General features: G+C 45.9%; 2 protein-coding genes across 3 annotated transcripts in view; one reads left to right on the plus strand and one right to left on the minus strand.

Annotated features, from left to right (window-relative positions):
- The first annotated feature begins 650 nt into the window (after nucleotides 1-650).
- Nucleotides 651-14,154, plus strand: LOC137155222 (WW domain-binding protein 2-like). The gene is made up of 7 exons (XM_067551376.1): nucleotides 651-703; nucleotides 1,792-1,900; nucleotides 3,943-4,063; nucleotides 5,138-5,227; nucleotides 6,889-6,975; nucleotides 7,980-8,075; nucleotides 14,087-14,154. Exons 1-7 carry the CDS (start codon nucleotides 651-653, stop codon nucleotides 14,152-14,154), a joined length of 624 nt encoding a protein of 207 aa, XP_067407477.1.
- The window catches only part of NUBP2 (NUBP iron-sulfur cluster assembly factor 2, cytosolic), a 38,671-nt gene continuing 24,203 nt past the window's right edge, over nucleotides 6,834-21,301 (minus strand). Inside the window, exon 7 of one of the 2 annotated variants that reach the window (XM_067551372.1) lies at nucleotides 6,834-7,786. In XM_067551372.1, the coding sequence (XP_067407473.1) occupies nucleotides 7,764-7,786 (23 nt within the window). In that variant the 3' untranslated portion in view covers nucleotides 6,834-7,763. Of the gene's footprint in view, nucleotides 7,787-16,627; nucleotides 16,813-21,301 lie in introns of those variants that run through there. The other variant, XM_067551371.1, reaches the window with a different exon arrangement.

A 21,301-nucleotide genomic window follows, 5' to 3' on the forward strand; every position in this document is an offset into this window, starting at 1 on the left:
ATCATTAAGCTGACTTGACCCTTGGTATAGCCAGCGCTAGGTCAACAGAAGAATTCTTCAGTCAACTTGGCTACCACCTCTCAGGGAGGTGGATTAATTACAATGATGGGCAAACTCCTCCTGTCACTGTAGTGAGTGTCTACACTGAAGCACTGCAGCAGAAGACGTAGCCATAGTCTGTACCCTGAGGAATTTACAGTGTAATCTAGAAGGCTATTGATTCTGTATCTCCCTCTGTGAGCAGCATTGGAATTGTCCATTATAATTTTCCTTTCTTAGTGAAATGCAATACAGCTTAAAGAATTAATTACAAAACTGGAATCCCATAACCATTAATGAAAAGCGGGTGCACAGTGTGTTGCTAAGGGGCTGATGGATCTGAGGTAGAACCCCCAGTAATGTGTGATCGTTCCAGGGCATACTTTGGGATGCTCAATGTGCTTACATCTGCAATAATCTCACCAGGAGTGATTGTGGCCCATGCACGCCAAAGCCCTTGTATGTTTCAAGGCACCTGCTGTAATACACACCTTTGTTATGTTACCTCATCTGTTGACATCACAAAGAGCTGCTGGTCACTCACGCAGTCATTTCACTTTGCCTCCAGCACCACTGCAGTCAGGAGGCAGAGCACCTTTCAGTGATAGGGAATGGAAGTGACCAGGTACCAATTCTCCAGGACAACCAACAACTCTCAAGAAAGGTAAAAGCAGCAAATGTGGGGTGTGTGTGTGTGTGTGTGTGTGTGTGTGTGTGTGTGTGTGTGTGTGTGTGTGTGTGTGTGTGTGTGTGTGTGTGTGTGTGTGTGTGTGTGTGTGTGTGTGTGTGCAACCACTGCAACAAACCTGCAGGGATGCAATTGTCAAGTTCTAACACCAGCCTATAGTTAGCAGCTGAAATCCCCATTTAGATGCCTTAAATATCTGCTTTAGATACCTCAATGCAGCTTTAGGCAACCATCTATATTCTGAAAATGAATTCCCTTTCTGAAACATACAGAGCATGACACAGATCAGATGAATATTTTGTCTGAGGATCAGCTGCTGAATAGAATTGTTAATATTTTAAAATAAAAAAGATGTTTGTTTGATTGATCCCTTTTTTCATTGTAATGATTATGCTGAGAAAGAATCATCTAGCAAAACTTCCTGCCATGGGATCACAGACAGTTTTGCAAATAATATAGAGAAAACCATCTTCATCAGAAATGCTATAGGTAGTATGTACTTATATCATGAAACAGTATCATAAAATAAGCCAAGAAATCATATCGTATCATAAAACAAGCCAAGAAATGCTGGGCCCAGTCCTGTGTAGAAGTTCTGTTGACCCCAATGGGAGTTCTGTACAAGGAGGGTTTGTGGGATCAGATCTTCTAGCTAGTGCTTGAGTGTATGGTTCTCATGTGTTTAACATTGGTTCTGTGTTCTAATCTGAACCAGCATAACTAGCATGGATCCACTGCACCATCAGCACTAGCCCATTGCCTCATTTACCAAGGGTGCCATTCTCTAGTGTACACCCAGCATAGGTAGACCACAGGGAACCAGCACAGCAGTCCTCACTTCCTCTTTTTGGACCTGATCCTATGAGGGACTGAGTGAACTTCAACATCAGTGAGACTTGGGAGGCACTCAACACCTCACAGGACTGGACCCCTTCTCAGCAAACATTCAGAAAGGTGATATGCAAAGGAAAAAGTCCCCCTCGCACCATTCCTGTGTTTTGCCTCTGATATCCCTGGCGTGTATGTTTCTTTGTGGGGTAATACATCTGGGGTTTTGTTTCCAGGGTTCTAGCTCATTTCAGTAATGTATTGCTAGTGCTGGACGAGATGCCAAACTTCCCCGAGGAGCTCCAAGGGGCAAAGAAAGGGATGCTGTATCTCACACAGTACAAAGTAAGGATCCAGACTCCAAATCTAATTATTTACATCGTGCCCAACAATGCGCCTGGCAAACTACAAAAGCCATAAGCCAGACAAACAAACTGGAATTTAGTTTGTGGTGCCACAAAGCTACATCACCATTGTAGCAAACTGCCTGGCAGCTGAAGGGAAGAGCATTGGTTGTAGGGAAGAGTGTGGAGGAAGTACCAGGGAGACAGTCTGACTGTGTTCACATGGATAGACTGTTAATCTGTAGTTGCAGCAGCTATGTAAATTACTGCTTTAATAAAGAACCAGTTTAGTTTAATAAGGGCAAGCTTATATGAAAAATATTCGCCAGCATGTTGGTTAGTGATGCTGACATAACTACTCAAGTAAGAGTCCTAGTCTAAACACAATCAATCATATATCACAATGTATACCAGTATTGCTTTTGCCAGTTAGGGGAACAGCATACGCTGTCCTAGTATAAGTACTTCTATAATTGCACCTATACAAGAAGGGGTTTGCCGGTTTAATTATACTGGTAAAACCCAGGTAGCCTACAGCAGGCCTAATAATGGAGCCCTCTCATGTTATTACCCTGCATACAGTACAAGAAACAATTGCTGTGATTTTGTTTTCTCTGTCTATCTTTAAGTTTTCTGGAGGAAGCTGCCATTCTGTGTTAATTTCAGACGCAGCCTGTGATAAAGACACTGACACCATGTTCTGAATCTGCCCTGGAAATTTTACTTTTGTTCCTTCTTGTTTTGTTGGTTTCCTTTCACATTTAAAAAAAAAAAAGTCATTCCTACTGAATGTTTGGCTGCTTTTTGCCTAGGGAAAACATAGCATAATGGTACTCCCTACTGTGTCTCTCCTCCCCACCCACGTCTTACAGTGGTCCTCAAACTTTTTGCATTGGTGACCTCTTTCACACAGCAAGCCTCTGAGTGTGACCCTCTGGTCCCCGTGGGTGTCCCCCCATTGCCCTGGCCCCCAAGGGCTCCCCACTCCTTCTTCACCTAACTCCTGCAGGATCCCCATTTGCCACTCCCCCTTTGCCCCTAACCTCAGCACCCACCTGGGAAAACTGACCTGCATGCACAGAGTGGCTAATACAGCAGCTTGCTGCCCCCTCCAATGCTGCTCCTTCGCACACACCCAGGGGGCTGTAAAAGGGGGGCGGGGGGCTGAGGAGGGGAGGGAAGAGCGAGGGCTCCCTGCATCCAAGTCACTTTCCTGACCTGAGCTGCATAAGGGGAGGGCAGAGAGCAGCAGCTCCTGATGCTCACCTCACAACACAGCCCAGATGGAGAAAGTGACCTGGATGCAGGGAGCCCTGGCCTTGCTCCTCCCTCCCCTGCCTACACCTTCCTAGGGGGGGCGCAGAGGAACATTGGGGGTGATGGTAAGCAGTATCTGTATCACCAGCTCGTTCCCCTGCCAGGAGGAAGCAGGGAGGCCCCACTCCTGGCCGGGCGCGGGGCTCACAGCTTGTGGCCTCCACATAACCATGTCATGACACCCTTAGGGGTCGTGACCCCCACTTTGAGAACCAATATCTTAAAATGTATTAATTATTTCCAGAGGGCAGGTATCATCATGAACATGCTGTTGCAAAGAGATGATATTCCATTTCCTCCTGGCAGTGGTGAGATTCATGGGTCTTCTAATCTCTCAAGGAGTGGATTCCGCAGTAGTGGGCCAGCAGCTGAGAAATTTCCATTTCACACTTCCATGACTCTTGCTCTTTCATGTTACCCCTGAGCAAAGCTGTTATAGTAACTACTGTTGACAGGGAGAGAGGTGATCCCTGAAAAGGTAAGCAAAGTCCAGCCCATTCATTGCCCTGAAAATTAGCATGAAGCCCAAGAACTTGCAGAGGGATCCTGACTAGTAGGATAACAGATTTGCATTGGTCTCAGCTGTTTAGCTGCACCTTGCTTATCACCTCCAGTGTCAGCACTTCCCTAGGTCTCTCTCTTCGTTTTCTGATCCCACTCCCTGAATAAGCAACGAAGCTCAAAGCAATCCTCTTTCTGAAACAGTTCTTGTCTCTGTTTCCTTAGATGATATTCCAGCACAAGGACAAAGGCTCCACGACCATCCGCTTTCCACTTCAGCTCCTGGGGGACTGTGTGATAGGGGAGGAGCTGAGCTCCAGACAGCAATATATCAAAGGGACTGTTAGTATGTGTCGTATCTTTCCATACTCAGGACGTTACTGCTGCCATGTCACACTTACTCTGCGTGAGGAGAAGCAGATGGATTACCTGTATGGCTGTAGAGAGGCCCACATGCAGGTGTACTGACCATGAGAAGGCCATATCCTGCTGTCATTTTGATGAACACTTTAAACAGGGCCTGGATTATTCCTCACAAATATAAAACCGGGATTACAGCTGATTGCCAGGGAATCGGAACCCGACTCCCTTGCGATAGGCTGAGGGCAGCGGAGGCCCTCCCCTAGAAATAGGAAGTGAGGGATAGGATAAAACCACCAGAATGTTCATACACCTTGGATTAACCAGCCACCATTTTCAGTTGGCATAGAAAATATTTCACTCACACATGCAGCTATCCCTCAAAAATATATCTTCCGAGGATATTTACCCAGGATGAATTTACCCGGCTAATTGGATGTCAACGGGTTTTCCCACACATAGTAGGAAAAATCATTATCAGTTCCTCCAAGTTATTTAGCTGCTCAACTCCTATTGGTTTGAATGGGAGTTATGTGCCTAAATACCATTGAGGATCTGGGCCTAAGTAGCTACGTACAGTAGGTGATTTGAACTCAGGACTTCTGTGGTCTATCCCCAGCTCTACCACCTACTCACTACTTGGACAAGTTGCTTCTGTTTCTCAGATCCTCCAGAGTGGTAATGATACCTACTCCACAGGCAGGCTGAGAGACTTGATGATTGTAAAGTGCTTTGGGATCCTTGGAGGATAACTGCAAACGATTCGGATGGGTGTGGCACTAAAAGAGCAGACATAAAAGAGGCCACTCCCGTTCATTTGAGAGCAGTACAGGCATTGCCTCACAGGTGTAGTTTCTGTGTTGTATTCATGTTGGTGGAATGACCAGGAAAGGAACCATGGGACTGTGGGAGGGAAGAGCGTGGGAGTAGGAAAAAGAACAGGGTTCAAAGAGATGAGGAAACAGGGACAATAGAGCAAATTGCAGAAAGAGGAAACGTCTCTGGTGGAGGAATGTCAGCTGACTTGACTCATATTCTTACTGTAATCTCATCCATTTAGCTTCCAGTCAAGGTGTTCTCACCTTCAAATTCATCTTTCTGTATGGAGCCACCGATTGCCTGAATATGATCAAAACCCTGTCTTCAGCAGGTGAGGCTCTTGATAGCTCTGTGTAGTGCCAAAAGCCTGGTGGTTGTTTTATACACATGTAGGAAGGCAAGGTCCCAGCTCCAAAGGGCTTACAATATATGTGCCAGATTCTGATATGTTTCATTTCATCAAACAGTACCTTACTTCAGGAGCAGTCCTATTGAAGCTAACAGGACTAATTGTGGAGCAAGGTGCTTCTACATCAGAATAAGGTCACCACAACTGGGCCCTATAAGGGCAGTACAGACAAAGGATACAGGGAAGGGATGCAACATGAAAGCCAAATGATTTATCAGGGTGTTTTGGTTCAGGCCTTGTGTGTCTTGTGTTTGTGTAAGGCATAAGGAGTTGTGTTAATAGTTATGTTAATATTTAATATTCCAGACCAGATGTAGGACAGCTATGGAGCCTGACTCTCAACCCTATTAAGGGTCTTTAGGAAATCAATGGGAGTTAGGTGTCTAAATACCTTTGAGGATCTGGGCCTGAGTGCCTCACATATATTGATGACTTTATTCTGCCAGCACCATTAAAGTAGGACATTATCATCCGAAGTGAGTAATCCTCTCCTCTTCCTTCTTCATTCGCAACTCCAGATCCCACCCCACAAGTAAAGCAGCCAGTAAGAGACACAACTCTATGGCACTGACAAGCCACGTCTGCACTCACTCACTCTGCTCAGGGATATTGATTCAATCCATTAACTGAAACCAGCCGCGATGCACTGTGCACCCACTCAGAGCCCCTCTCATCACCTGCTGTACACAGCTTCCTTTGCCTCTTGCTAAAAAGATTAGGGCAGGGGCTGCTACCAATGTTTTCTGATCTTTGCAGCGTAGAGCTCTGAAGGTTCCTCCTGTTTTGCTTGTCATACCTCGTTATCAGATTTATTACTGGTGATACGCCTGTTCTGAACTGACCCAGCACCCATTTACCCCGTCCCCTAGTCTCAATATCCAATAGGTACCTAACTCCTTTAGGCATCTTGACATTTCTCAGCCCTTATCTATATCGTATGCACTGTCTTTGGTTTTGTGTATAACTTGATGCAAGTCTCAGGAAACCCATTATCTTTTCATGGGGACAGGTGGTAGAACTGGTCAGGCAGGAATCTTAGCGGTGATGAAGTTTCACGGAGGTTGTGTAGGATATCCATCAAGCTAATTAACACTCCAAAGATTGACTGGGATGTTGGCTGGATTTCCCAACCTCCTGCATAAAGCTGGGCCTAGATCCACACACACATTTAGGCTCCTAGCTGCCACCAATTTCAATAAAGAGACAAGGTGGGGGAGGGAATATCACACAACTAACCAAGGCAACTATGCTGACCCAAATTTTTAAGTGTAGACCAGGCCTGAGTATCTGGGATTTTTTTCCAGAGCATTAACTGGCTCTTAACAAAAAGATCCTCTTCCTAGTACTCATTCACACCCCACATTTTCTGCTCGCATGATCAGTGGGCAAGAGTTGTCCAACTCCTGCTTCCAGTGACTAGCAAGATTCAGTGCCTTGGTACCATGGTGATTAGTGCTTTGTAAACCCTTCCAACAGACAGATTTGTTCTTGCAAAGCACTGGGAGGAACACAGGTGAAAGGCGCTAGACACACACAACTGCTTTATTTTGACTAACGATTTTCTTTGTTTGTGAAATACACAGATACATTAAGAGAGGCTGCTAATCTCCAGGACTATCCAACAGCCTCGATCTACACCTACGCCCACCTGTCAGCTCCTCGAGCTCCCCGTAAGCACTAAAATATTTTCACCCTGTTACAGGAAATGTCACCCAAACTTCCAGCTGGACACTGAGAGAGGAGAGAACCAAGGGCCCATCCAACGCTCATAGAAGTCAGTCAAAATCTTTCTATTGACTTCAAAGGCCTTCTATTCCATATCCAGGTTCTTTCATTCCTGGGTTAAGCCACACAGTGCTCCACTAGCCGTGTCTCTCTTGGCATGAAGGGCCCAGCCTTTTTCAGATGAGAGAAAAGCTCAGTTACTTTCTTCATTCAAGCCTGGGCTTCCCCACCCAGCCTGGTGGGCCCATCCTTTCCGGACACAAATCCCGAGATACCTTAGGGTTAAAGTCCTTCCTTGGATGAGCTTGTGCCACTCCCACTGGCTCAGCGATGAGAAGTCTGCCCTTCTCTTCTAAGTTCTGTTCTCATCTTTGTAGGTTCGCATATTGCACTCATCACTGCAGGATCTGAGCGCCTTCCAGTAGCACATTAAGTAATATGACTAACATCTGTCACACGGCTGTTGTAATCAATGATTCATAATTAGGGCCCAGACCTGCCAGATGCTGAGCAAGAGCCCTCAATTCCCACTGGAGTCCATGGGATTGAGGGCACTCAGTGTCTCACAGTAACTCAGCACCTCTCACGGTTGGGCGCTTAGAGCAGTAATAAAGTGCATATGTGGAGCCCAAGTGCCAGTAGAGGGACTTCTAGTCCATAGTCATTTGGTGAAACTGCCTTGGGGTAGCTCAGTCTTTCCTTTGGAGCTTTCGCCCCGGGATTGGCTAGATCTTCACCGAGGCACTTCGCTGCAGCCTGTAAGTCAGTAAAGAACAGGAAACAAAGAACACAAGAGAGGAAGGGTTTCATTCAGGCACTCACATGTTATGGCACAGAGCAATCAGAATGGCACCACCAGACTGAAAGGGGGCACTGGGTGGAGGCTGCAGCTAAGGTAGGATCTCTGGGCACACCTGAGATGCTGAAAGGTTTTCGTTGTCCCATGCAGGTTTGCTCAGCACACTTCCACGCTGGCCACCCCCCTACCCTGGCCCACCAGAGCTACCCCCGCCCTACTCCGAAGTGGAGTCAACAAGCCCAAGAGGTAAGTCAGAGCTGTAAGTCACCTCACTGGGTCCCTGGCTCCCCTGCTTCCATTTCACTGTGCTCAGCTCCTCCCGGCTTGAGCCACGAGTGCAGGGCTGGCTCAAATACATCAGCAGCCTTCCCTGCACACCTGCCCCCATGAGCTGCAAGGATAGATTCAGGGTGAGTCCTCCCTGCTAGTTCAGCATCGAACTCCTCTTCCATGCCAGGGAGGTTCAGACCCATGGCATGGGGAATATGACATACGGTTGTGGAAGGGGTTTGGGATGGATGTTCTCTGTAAACAGAGGACCTAGACTGAGTCTCACCTAGGGCTTTGGCAAATGGGGAGACATCCCAGCTCCCTAGGAGATGCAGTTAATTACTACCACAGAGGTCTTAGTCAGTACAAAGTAGCTCGGACTCCACTCCATACGACAGCACAGTTACCAATGCATAAAGAATTTAAGAGTCCGTTCCCAGACACTGTCTCTGCCTCTGTGTAACGCTGAGCGAGCTGCTAAGGCCCTGATCCTGCACACACTTATGCATGTGCTTAAATGTAAGCATGTGCTAGTCCCATTGAAGCCAACGGACTCATTCACATAGTTCCAAGTTAAGTATGTGTATAAGTGTTCAAAGGATCAGAGCCCCAGGGTCCAGCTACACTGCAGCGGAGAGGTGCGATTCCCAGCTCAGGCAGATGTACATGTGCTAGCTCTGACTGAGTTAGCATGCTAAAAATAGCACAGTGGCCACACCAGTGCACGCTGCAGCTCAGGCCAGTCGCCCAAGTCCATGCCTAGGATCTCAGACAGGATTGTCCTCCAGTAGCCAGCCTGAGGCACCCCATGTCCTGGGTCACTGTGACCACACTGCTGTTGTTAGGGGGCTAGCTCGGTCACAGGTAGCACATGAACATCTACCCAAGCTGGGAATCGCGCCTTCCAGCTGCACCGCAATGATTTAGCCAGAATTCCACAGGCAGGGCCTGGGTGGGGGGCTACTTACATACTGCTGGACTTGTACTCAAGTACATTGGGTTTACGTCAATGAGGCATGCAGGTGCTTAAAGTTAAGTACATGAAAAAGTGTTTGCAGGACTTGGGTCATAACCTCACTTTTCCCATCCATCAAGAAGCGAGAATCATTGGCTCGAACCATTGTAAAAGCCCTAATTTATTTGAGACAAACATAATAATAAGTTGGCTCTTCTCTTGCGCTTTTCATCAGTAGAACATAGAATCATAGAGTTGGAAGGGATCTCAGGAGGTCATCTAGTCCAACCCCCTACTCAAAGCAGGACTAACCTCAGCTAAATAATCCCAGCCAGGACTTTGTCAAGCTGCAGTTTAAAAACCTCTAAAGATGGAGATTCCACCACCTCTCTAGGTAACCCATTCCAGTGCTTCACCACCCTCCTAGAGAAATTTTTTTTCCTAATGTCCAACCTAGATCTCCCCAATGCAATTTGAGACCGTTGCTCCTTGTTCTGTCATCTGTCACTACTGAGAACAGCCTAGCTCCATCCTCCCTGGAACCCCCTTTCAGGTAGTTAAAGGCTGCTATCAAATCTCCCCTCATTCTTCTCTTCTGCAGACTAAACAAGCCTAGTTCCCTCAGCCTCGCCTCAAAAGTCTTGTGCTCCAGCCCCCTAATCATTTTTGTTGTCCTCCACTGGACCCTCTCCAACTTCTCCACATCCTTTTTGTAGTGGGGGGCCCAAAACTGGACACAATACTCCAAATGCGGCCTCACCAATGCTGAATAGAGGGGAATAGTCACTTCCCGCGATCTGCTGGCAATGCTCCTTCTAACGCAGCCCAATATGCTATTAGCCTTCTTGGCAACCAGGGCACACTGCTGACTCATATCCAGCTTCTTATCCACTGTAACCCCCAAGTCCTTTTCTGCAGAACTGCTGCCTAGCTCATTGGTCCCCAGTCTGTAGCTGTGTATGGGATTCTTCCATCCAAAGTGCAGGATTCTGCACTTGTCCTTGTTGAATCTCATCAGATTTCTTTTGGCCCAATCCTTCAGTTTGTTTAGGTCCTTCTGTATCCTATCCCTACCTTCCAGGGTATCTACCATTCCCCCTAGCTTAGTGTCATCTGCAAACTTGCTGAGGGTGCAATCTACCCCATCCTCTAGATCATTAATGAAGATGTTGAACAAAACCGGCCCCAGGACCGACCCCTGGCACTCCACTTGTGACCAGCTGCCAGCTAGACATGGAGCCATTGATCACTACTCGTTGAGCCCTATGCTCTAGCCTATCCATTTTATAGTCCATTCATCCAACCAACCCATACTTCTTTAACTTGCTGATAAGAACACTGTGAGAGACCGTATCAAAAGCTTTGCTAAAGTCAAGGTATATCACGTCCACCGCTTTCCCCACATCCACAGAGCCAGTCACCTCTTCATAGAAAGCAATCAGGTTGGTCAGGCATGACTTTCCCTTGGTGAATCCATGTTGACTGTTCCTGATCACCTTCCTCTCTTCTAAGTGCTTTAAAATGGATTCCTTGAGGACCTGCTCCATGATTTTTCCAGGGATTGAGGTGAGGCTGACCAGTCTGTAGTTCCCTGGATCCTCTTTCCTCCCTTTCTTGAAGATGGGCACTATATTTGCTTTTTTCCAGTCATCAGGGATCTCCCCCAATTGCCACGAGCTTTCAAAGATAATAGCCAATGGCTCTGAAATCACATCAGCCAACTCCCTCAGCACCCTCGGGTGCTTTGCATCTGGCCCCATGGACTTGTGTATGTCCAATCTTTCTAAATAGTCTTGGACCTGTTCTTTCAGCACTGAGGGATGTTCACCTCCTTCCCATTCTGAGCCGCCCAGTGCAGTAGTCTGGGAGCTGACCTTGTCTGTGAAGACAGAGGCAAAAAAGGCATTGAGTACCTCAGCTTTCTCCTCATCCTCTGTCACTAGGTTGCCTCCCCCGTTCTATAAGGGGCCCACACTTTCCCTAATCTTCCTCTTGTTGGTAACATACCTGTAGAAACCCTTCTTGTTCCCCTTCATGTCCCTTGCTAGCTGCAACTCCAATTGTGCTTTGGCCTTCCTGATTTCATTCCTGCATGTCTGAGCAGCATTTTTATACTCCTCCCTAGTCATCTGATGATCTCAATGATTTACAAGGGAGACTGTTATCATTATCACAACAGCTATAATAAACATAACTGAAAAGATGTAAAGTATATACGTTACAGAAATGCATTGAAAACATGCTATGTTAACAAACTAATATATTTTTACATTTTAGCTCACTGTAACTACTGACATCTCTGGTTTCCTGATAACAGATGTTATTTTCTAGCCACCAAAAATGTTTTGAGCCATTTTCTATACTTTTTAAACTCAGATGTTAAAATATATTGAAACCACAATCTTCCTAGTCACTTTTCCCACTGATATTTAATAAAGACTAGCACTTTAGTTGTTTGTAACCAAATCATACACCCATACAGGAGTCTCAATAATATCTCCAATTTTGAGCCTTCTTTTGTGTTTTGGGTGACCATTCATGTGATATGACTTTGTGGATGAAAGATTTGAACAGGGTGGATGTCATAACTTTGTGGAGGGGGTTAGCCTACACAGTTAGTGATTAGCTGGCTCCCAGCCTTGACTGTATTATAAATTTTGAGCTATAGTTTACTAGTCTTTCATTGACTATCAATTCATTATTCTTATTCATTATTTGTATTATAATAGTGCCCAGAGTGCCCAATTGGATTAAGGGCCCAAATGAACTGGGCGCTGTATGGACAGAGAAAAGATTTTTGGGAGCCTAGTCTGAGATGTCTTAAAGGGGCCTGGTTTTAAGGAAGCGCTGAGTAATCACTCTCCGAAAATTAGAGCCCTTTTCACAGTTCTGCAAATGAGCACCCAAAAATCACAAGTCACTTTTGAACATTTTATCCATAAAGGCCATATAATTAATGGACGAAATCCCACATATTTTGAATATTCTTCAGTAGATATAACATCTCTATTTTATAACCATACTGTTGGTCTGAAAACTTACCACTGGGATATTTAATCTGTTATTGTAAATATATTCAAAATATGCTTCTTCCATATAGAATATCATGCCAGTATTTTAAACAGTCCCTAGTGAGGTGAGTCTCTGGCATACCCATGTGGCTGTAGTTGCAGCGGCGTTGCCTGAATCAGCCCTGCATTATGTTCTGCTGCCTACCCAGCACTGTTGTTTTTCCCCAGAGCAACCGCTCTTCCCCAAGACAGAGGATAGAATTAAGAGTCATCACTTCTGGCATCACTTCTGCAACAAGAGTTGTGCCCAGAATACAGTCTTAACAGGAAGGGGGCTTTTATGGAGGATGAGGGCTAGCTTTGGGGAGATAAGCAGATACCCTATATTATGGATTGACGCAGCTTTATCTAGGATGCATGATCAACTCATAGCAGTTGGTGCTTAATAATAATAAGCTCTTATATATTAAGATTCAGTATTGCTTCACAGCATTTATTCCCCCAACTTCTTGAATACCTGCTAGCCCGTTAGGTGCACCACAAGCTCCAAGTCAAAAGCTGTAGGTGCTTCCAACAGCAGGCCCTGAAGTAAAAGTCTAATAACAGTAAATAATAGAAAAGGGATCTTTACTAGGGTTGGCAGGTAGGAATGGATGCCAACACTCCAGCTCAGAGGTTCTCAACCAGGGGTACACGTACCCCTTGGGGGCTCAGAGGTCTTTCAGGAGGTACATCAACTCATCTAGATATTTGCCTAGATTTACAACAGACTCCATGAAAAGCACTAGCTAAGTCAATACAAACTAACATTTCTTACAGACAATGCTGTGCTTATACTGCTCTCTATACTATGTCAGTGTCCCTAAGCCTGAGGGGGTCACCATTTATTTTATAATTGCAGTATATGGTAAAAATGAGAAAGTCAGCAATTGCTCAGTGAGTGTGCTGTGACACTTTGGTCTTTTTATGTCTGATGGTGTAAGCAAGTTGTTTTTAAGTGAGGTGAAACGTGGGGTACTCAAGACAAATCAGTCTTCTGAAAGGGATACAGTAGTCTGGAAAGGTTGAGAACCAAGGGCAAGTCATGCCTGACCAATCTGATTGCCTTCTGTGATGAGATGACTGGCTCTGTGGATGTGGCGAAAGCAGTGGACATGATATACTTTTACTTTAGCAAAGCTTTCGATACGGCCAGCAAATTAAAGTAGTATGGGTTAGATGAATGGACTATAAGTTGAATAAAAAGCTGTCTAGATCATCAGGCTCAACAGCTAGTGATCAATGGCTCATAGTCTAGATGGCAACCAGCATCAAGTGGAGTGGCCCAGGGGTTGGTCCTGGGGCCAGTTTTGTTCAACATCTTCATTTATGATCTGGATGATGTTTGCAGATGACACTAAACTGGGGGGAATGATCGATACCCTGGAGGGTAGGGGTAGGATAGAAAAGAAAAGAAATCTGATGGGGTTCAACAAGGACAAGTGCAGAGTCCTGCACTTAGAATTAAAGAATCCTATGCACTGCTACAGACTGGGGACCGATTGGCTAAGCAGCAGTTCTGCAGAAAAGGAACTGGGGGTTACAGTGACAAAAGCTTTGCTAAAGTCAAGGTATATCATGTCCACCACAGAGCCAATCATCTCATCAGAGAAGGCAATCAGATTGGTCAGGCATGACTTGCCCTTGGTGAATCCCTGCTGACTGTTCCTGATCACCTTCAAGATCTGCTTGCAGATCTCTCTCTCGCTCTCTCTCTTTGCCATTGGTGCGGAGCCATACAGTTTGGATCCACACCAGATCTGAACTAACTGCCCCAGGAGTTGAAGGTGTTGTTCGGATGCAGGGTTCTGGTTCAGCCCATTAGAAAGGCTGGATCAGGAAACTGGTCCCTTACATCCCCCCAAATATGGGGCTGTTTGGTGCCTTTGCAGTGGTGAGGGCGCATCTCCACTTTTCAGGCTGGTAGTTGGAGCTGTTGTGAAGGACAATAATGGTGTCTCCACTTTTCTCTCATTTACCAGAGAGCCCAGATGGCTGCTGCCGCTGCAGGGCCCTGAGGACCCAAGAGCAGACAAACAGGCAGAACTGAGGAGCCAGCCACAAAATTTTGCCAGCAGTGTAGACCAAGCTCCCATGTAAAATCAATAAAATAGCAGAGTCTGTAGAGGTTTTCATGGAGTTTCTCCCTTTTTGACTTGAAACTGATTGGGGTAGGGTTTTTGGTTTTGCTTTCTTTTTAACCTGCATGAGTTTACTTCTATTTTGGGTTTTTTAAAGTTGATTATTTGCAGGGAGGGTTTGGCTAGAAGGGTGTGTGTTAGTGCTGTCCACATCACCCTCATCGTGGTCTTCAAAGAGGAAGGTTGTGCAGCAATTCCTAAAGATGGTCAGACTCTACATTCTCCTGATTGCCTCTGGAAGTTCGTTCCATAGCCAGGACCCCTTTACCAAGACTGCTTCACCCTGAGCTTTGCCATCTGCAACATGCTAGAGGACCACAGCTCTTGTGTTGGTTCTTGGATCAAAATTGGGTCTTGAGTGGACTTGCAGCTTGATCCATTAATTGCTTTGAAGATTAGGACCAAAGCCTTAAACTGGCATCAAAACCTGCCTGGCACCCAGTGGAAGGAAGGACTTGAATCTGGGCTCATGGCAACCTAATCTATAGAAGGTGATGCATCTGTGCCTCAGTTTCCCTAGCTGTAAAACAGGCTAATGGTAGGCCCAGCACTTTGAGAGCCTCAAAAAAAAAAAAAAAAAAAAAAAAAGCATGATGTAAGTGCAAAGTATTACTACTGTCTGCCTCCAGGGATCGTGTAATAACCTAGACTTCCCAAAGTGTCTAGGTTTTTGCAGCGTGGAGTCCCAAACTGGCAAACTGATGGTACTATTTGAACTTTGAACCTGAATTTACAGACAGCATGGTACAGCGCAGTAAGCCTACAGCCAGCAGCTCATGTGTTTCAGCAATAGCATTCACATGATCTTAGCTGGACTAGTCACTATGTTTTAACAGTGACTTTCTATATTCTTTTCATTTCCAGATTGCGTGGAGCTGGGGCCATGCATACCTGTGGACTATTAAAATTAGAATTGATTACTGGCTTTGGATGGCTTTTCAGTCATACTCCATTCAGCCAGGCAGGATGGGGGAACATGGATATTAAGCAACTTCTTAATGCTCACCATTTTGGAACACACAATGTGTAAGAGGCGATCATATACCTAGGCATTATAACACTGAACTGGGAGACAGATCTGGGTTCTAATCCCAGCTGTGTCTTCATGTGCCTCAGTTTCCCCTATCAATAAAACGGGGATAAAGAAAATGACTGTAGAGGAAGGTTGTAGGACACAGGGAGTGTATGTAAATTGCAGTGAGATTCTTGGATAGGAAGTACTAGAAAAATGTCAAGCAACATTACTTCAATGCTCAGCTGCTTGTAAAGGAGCAGGTTTTAGAGGAAGGGATGGCGGTACAGCTGCGGGCCCTTCAGAGGTCTGAACCCCACCCTATGCAATCAACAGAATCTCCTCTGCCATAACAGGTACTTCACGATTGTACAGTGAATCTTCTAATACAGGGGTTCTCAAAACCCAGAGTGCGGCCACCAACTCTTGCTAGTGGCCGCTCTGGCAAACCCGTCTCTCTGTCCCTGCCTCCCGCAGCCCTTCAGCAAGAGCCGGCCCCCACCCTGTGGAAAGTGGGTCAGGAAATCACTGGCTTCCTGTGGTGTCCCAGGCTCCCTGTGTCCCTGCCAGGCAGGAGCAGGGCAGCTGTCCAGGGGAGTATCCCTGAGACCAAATGCTGCAGCTGCCTCCAGACATACCTCCAACGCCACACACACCAGCCCCACGGGTCTCCAGAGATGCTGCCCAGAGCCCCTGAGGAGGCTGTGCTGTGCAGAGCACCAATCTCTACTGGCAGCACCAGTGCAAACACCATGGTGGCGCATCTCCCTGCCCTTGCCCTTGCCCTTGGTAACAGCTATTCAGGAGCAACAGTTGGGTGCTGCAGCAATGAGAGGGGCCACTGCTTCCTCCCCCCTACCCTCCCCAATCTTGCTTTGGAGGCTGTTGTGGCCACAAAAAAAATCCACTGGTGGCCACATGCAGCCATGGTGACCACATCTGAGAAACGCTGCTCTAATAAATAACCACCCAAATGGCCAGCAAAAATCAGTTGCCTTCAAAAGAAAAGGCCAGATTCTCCAGGTTGCAAAGCCCACTTTGCACCATGTAAGTGGCACAAGGCAGCCAGAGCTGGCCAGTGGAGGATTATTCCTGTAAAGGGGACCTCTCTGCTGTTGTACAGTGAATGGAGGCCGCCCTGCTGTCTCCTGTGTCAGCTATTGCCCCCACAGCCCCGCCCATGGGGACTGAAGGGTGTAAGGGATGAAGTGTGATCAGGAGGCTCCACAGTCTTCTACTAGTGTAAATTAGGGCTGCCCCTGAATCAGAGAGATGCAACCCAGGGCATTTAAATAAAGATTGAACAAAATGATGCTAGACACCTTAGGCATATCTTTCTGTGGTCCCTACAGCCAGGAAGTAGCCTGTTAGAGGTTGTTCTTAGTGCAGGTTGCACAATTTATTACAAATTATTCCTTAAATGCTGGTGCAAGATGCCAGATGGAAAGCCCTGGAGAAGAAAATCCTCTATGCATGAAGAAGGTACAGCAGAGACAGTGACCATGCAGTCTTTCCCATTCTTCTACAGTCTATGCCTGACCTGGAGGGATCATCTCTAGGGGCAGAAGAGACGTTACTAACACACAGGTGTAGACTGTAGCTTTTTTGTTTGAATGAGGGAGGCACACTGTTATTCTGTAAGTAGTATCAGTTCAGCATCTATAGTCTCTCTGCCACTTACTGCCACTTGTATGGGTGAGCTGGATACTTCTGCACTGGAAATGGAAGGTCTGAGATCACTAACTCATTTCCCAAATGACTGTCAGACATTAGTGACTTTTAGTCTCATCCCTCCAGGATTTCCAGCGGTTCTCACAGCTGCCCAAGACAATGCTCTTGTTTGAAAACTATGAGAACACATGGGAAGTTGGCTGCTGATTGGCTGCTGTGGGGAGGTAATGATTTATAATTGTTTAAATAGGGTTGAAAACCTCTGTATTATTTTGCTGCTTTTCCTAATGCCATTACAGCCCTCTCCATAGCAACCAGTTGCACATTACAGACTTTGTTCCTGGCCTGAGAGGTTAGCTATGAGGACTAAAATTGTGAGCTGGGGCAGGCAGGGCACAGCATTGTGGACAGCTAAGCTAATAAAAACCATTAACCATGCTAGTCACGCTTGAGGAAAGATAAAGTATCTAAGAAAGCAAGAATTAAATGATTGGGGGGGGGACCGAATCAACTCAGTAACATTTACTTAGCAGAACAATGTAAACGTTTAAATGTAAAGCTGCCAGTTAGGCTGGCAACACAATATCAAAGAACTTGATGGCCATAGTAGGGATAGAACTCATTCTCCTGCTCCAAGATTGACTTTTGTTTGAGTTAAAGGAGACTCTATTTATTACATGATGACAGTACAGGGTCTATGATGCAGAGTGGACACTTTTGATTCCAGCCTGTGGTGCACTGGCCAGGTCATTGCAGTATTTTGTCCTATTCCTTTTTTTTTTTTTTCAGGATCAACTAATAAATTATGAATATGATTATTATTCATAAAAATAATATCTAGCTGCTACCTAGTGCTTTCATAAATAGCTCTCAAAGCACTTTACAATGGATATCGTTATCCCTATTTTACAGATGGGGAAACTGAGATACAGAGAGGTGATGTGACTTGCCCAAGGTCGCCAATCAGGCCAGTGGCAGAGCTGGGAACAGAACCCTGGTCTCAAGTCCCAGTTCACTGCTCTATCCACCAGGTCTTGCTGCCTCTCTCACTTATTAAACACCAATTTCGACTGGGGCCACACAGGTGGCTAGTGCTTTGTATTCCAAAGTGGGAGCTGACCCTGGTCTCTCTCTGGAGGGCTGCAAGGGAGGAGAGGGATAAAGTTAACACCGACTAACACTGTGCCAGGATACTGTCATCAGTCCAAGCAGTAATTTATCATGGAAAATAAACACAAAGCAAATGTCAGTTTTCTACCATAACTGATCCTCTCTCACATGCCGAGCTCCTTCCCCCCCTCAACGTGCTGTCGTTTCTGAGAAAGTGGGTCTGAAGGAAATTGCCAGACTGTAGAAAAAATGTGAGTTAGGCAGCCCTTTTTAAAACAGTTATAGCAAACCTCAAATGACATTCCTCCCCTCCTCCCCTCCCCCCGAAACGGCTACAGAAAAATCAAGCAGCACACAAACTACGACAAACATTTTTAAATGGTGGCATAGACCTTTTCCATCCCTGCTCATATGGAAGTCCTGGTGCAACCTTAACTGTTGGGGCAGTACCAGCCCTCTATAACACTGCAGTGCCAGGGCTAGAATGAGTGGTACAAATCTAGAGTCATCTGGGTCCCTCCGATGCAGGTCCCTTTGCAGTCAGGGGCAGAGTTTAATGTTCAAATTGCTCCAGCCTAGCTACTCCACAGCAGGGACTGAGGCAAACTTTGGGAGAGGAGAGAACATTAGTTGGGCTGAATGGCCCGCCTCACACCTCTGCAGTCCCTCCAAGCAGCAGAGAGTCATGCAGGCCTCCCTCCCCTTTTCTAACAGGGAAGGGTGGAGTTTGGGGATCTCCTCTACTACCTGTTGCTGCCTCCAGTGCCCATCAGTTACCATCATCCTCTCTCTCCTCTCCCCTCCCCATGCCTTGCTAGGGACATGGAGGGACCAGAGGGAGGGCAGAATGGGTAGCTGAATGGCAGTGAAGTGTTCCCAGGAAGCCTCCCTGTGCCCTCCACAGGTGCCTCCAGTCATGTCCCCCTCACACCACTTCCTCAAAAACAAGGGAAATTCACTGCCCAAAAACTTTGTGAAGGTTGATTGGCAGGACATCGAGGGCACCTATAAACCTCTGAAAACCAAGCACTAAAGAGTAAAGGCACACACCAGTGCCACCCAGCAACTTTAAATCTGGAGTGATGCCCCTTTTCTCCCCACCGCCCTCTGCCAGACATCAGAGCACTCTATCCTTCTGGATGATATGGATGCTGGGGCAGGCAGCACATGGTGACAGCAAGAGAAACTGCCAGACTGTCCTCACTACACACCACCACTGCACCAACTCTACACAAACCACCCCCCCACCCTAGTCCAAAGGATTCCCTCTGGGACATCACCTGCATTTCCATGCATCCTGTCACCTGTTACCAGAGAACGACAGAGCCACATGGCAAGACTAGACTAATGTGCTCCTCTACTACCCAGCCCACATAATGCAGCGCAGAAATGAGGGGTCCTGGACCCTGATCTGTCTGGGCGCAGATGCACCCCCTCCTCATATTGCAGTGTAAGCTGCAAATAACCCCTGCACCAGGCAATCCAGCTGTCCCTAACACAGAGAAGGGCGGTCAGAGTGTATGCAAACAAATGAGAGAATACAATTCCGTGGGACACCACCATAACACAGAAAAAGGCACATTTACTTAGACGTTCCTCGTATCTGCTTGTTACAGGGCAGCCCGGCCTGAAATATATTTACCGTAGATACCTGATGGCTCTTGTTAACTCCAGTGGGCAGAATTAAGGCTGTGTGGTAGGACTGGTATTTCCTTAACTCCTGGTTTTCAGAGGTTTAAGTATAGGTACACTCAATGTTCTAGAAGTGCGGCACTGCTATTCAACTGTAACTCTATAATAACTAAGCTTTGGGGCGGGGGGTGTTTGATACAACACCTGGACCTATTAAAAGGGAGAAGACAAACGTTCCCTAATTAATTTTCACTAATATTTCAAATCAATACATAAAGTGGCAAGATACTTTACAGAACTACATCTAGCTCTCTGGGACCTTTTCTGTCTTTCTTTGAGCTCGGGAAGGTGTCTGGAAGTTAGTAACAGGCCAGCCGCTGTTGCAGTTGCTTTAGAAATAGATTCCTTCTAGTGTCTATTTTCATTCAGAGTTGGTTTACTGTTTTCACACAAAGGGGCTTTTGTGTAAAGGGGTAAACTGGACACTGAAGTTTTCTTTTTAAATTAAATTACAGGTTTTGTGTTTTTTGGCAGGAAGGAATCTGCTGATTCAGCTTTTTAAGCTTCCACATTGATTACACCTTGTGTCAATATGTACTTAGCGCCTACTAGTGTCTCTCTCTCTCTCATTTCTCTCTTTTGATCGATAATTTCCCAGAATAGAACATTCAGATAGAGGGGGAAGTCTAAATTAAATAAAGAAAAAAAAAATCGAACCTCCCCCTCACCTTATCTAATTGAATCACAGTAGCCAGTGAACCTACAAAGCAAAGGACTGTCAGTGTCAGAATGTTCTTTCTGAGATTCTGCCCATATGCAGGTGTTCACATTTGTCTTCAACTAGAACATATTTAAAAGTTGTCAGAATTAAACAACAACCTGAAAGGCTCTCTGCTGTATCACTAGAGGGACACACCAGCCCTAACTCAAAGCTAATGTAGAGAGATGGAAATACTTCATTATCCTACATACTAGTATAACTGACCTGTGGAACTCACTGCTGCAGGGCATTACTGATGGCAAGAGTTTAGTAAGTTTCAAGATTGCAGGATATTACTGATCTTATTGAAAATCCTAATATTTAGGGAATTATTGAGTGATAAATAGCACATCAAAAAGCTTAGACACTTGTCTGACTAAGAACAGTAGCTGCAGTTGGGTAAAAGTCATAATGGTTATTGATCCTTGTGGTTCATGGGAGTCAGGAAGAAATCTTAACCCTCTCACTGTAGAATACAGCATTGTACAACTGGAGACATTATCAGCGTAGAGGTCTTATGCTTTCCTTTCGACACAGCCAGCAGCAGCCTCAAACAAGGAATCTAGCAGCACCACTTGCCTGTTCTAGTATGAAAATTCCTGTTCTTGTACAGTAAAGAGAAGGGGTCAGAACATTTAAAATCTGTTGGAAGATGCAAACCCATGGATGGTCCAGACCCAGGACGGCAGATCCTTTATAGACAGCCATTAATAAATCTTTCTTACCCCAATCTAGGATCTCAGGATGTCAAGTTTCTTTACAGCTTTGGCTTCAGGACTTTAATACTGACACTGCAGGAGGAACTTACAGCACTCTACCAAGAGTGTCACTTCCCAGAGATCAGAGAACACATCTAGCAGTGGAGGGGATG

The sequence above is a fragment of the Emydura macquarii genome, unplaced genomic scaffold, assembly GCF_026122565.2.
Source record: "Emydura macquarii macquarii isolate MOO-44397 ecotype Brisbane River unplaced genomic scaffold, CSIRO-AGI_Emac_v2 contig_1348, whole genome shotgun sequence".
Classification (NCBI taxonomy): Eukaryota; Metazoa; Chordata; order Testudines; family Chelidae; genus Emydura; species Emydura macquarii.

Coding starts and splice junctions, on each gene's coding strand:
- LOC137155222 (XM_067551376.1), top strand. CDS start 651: ATGGAAGTGACCAGGTACCAATTCTCCAGGACAACCAACAACTCTCAA. Junction 1,901..3,942: donor TGTATCTCACACAGTACAAA/GTAAGGATCCAG, acceptor CTGTTTCCTTAG/ATGATATTCCAGCACAAGGA. Junction 4,064..5,137: donor ATATATCAAAGGGACTGTTA/GTATGTGTCGTA, acceptor TCATCCATTTAG/CTTCCAGTCAAGGTGTTCTC.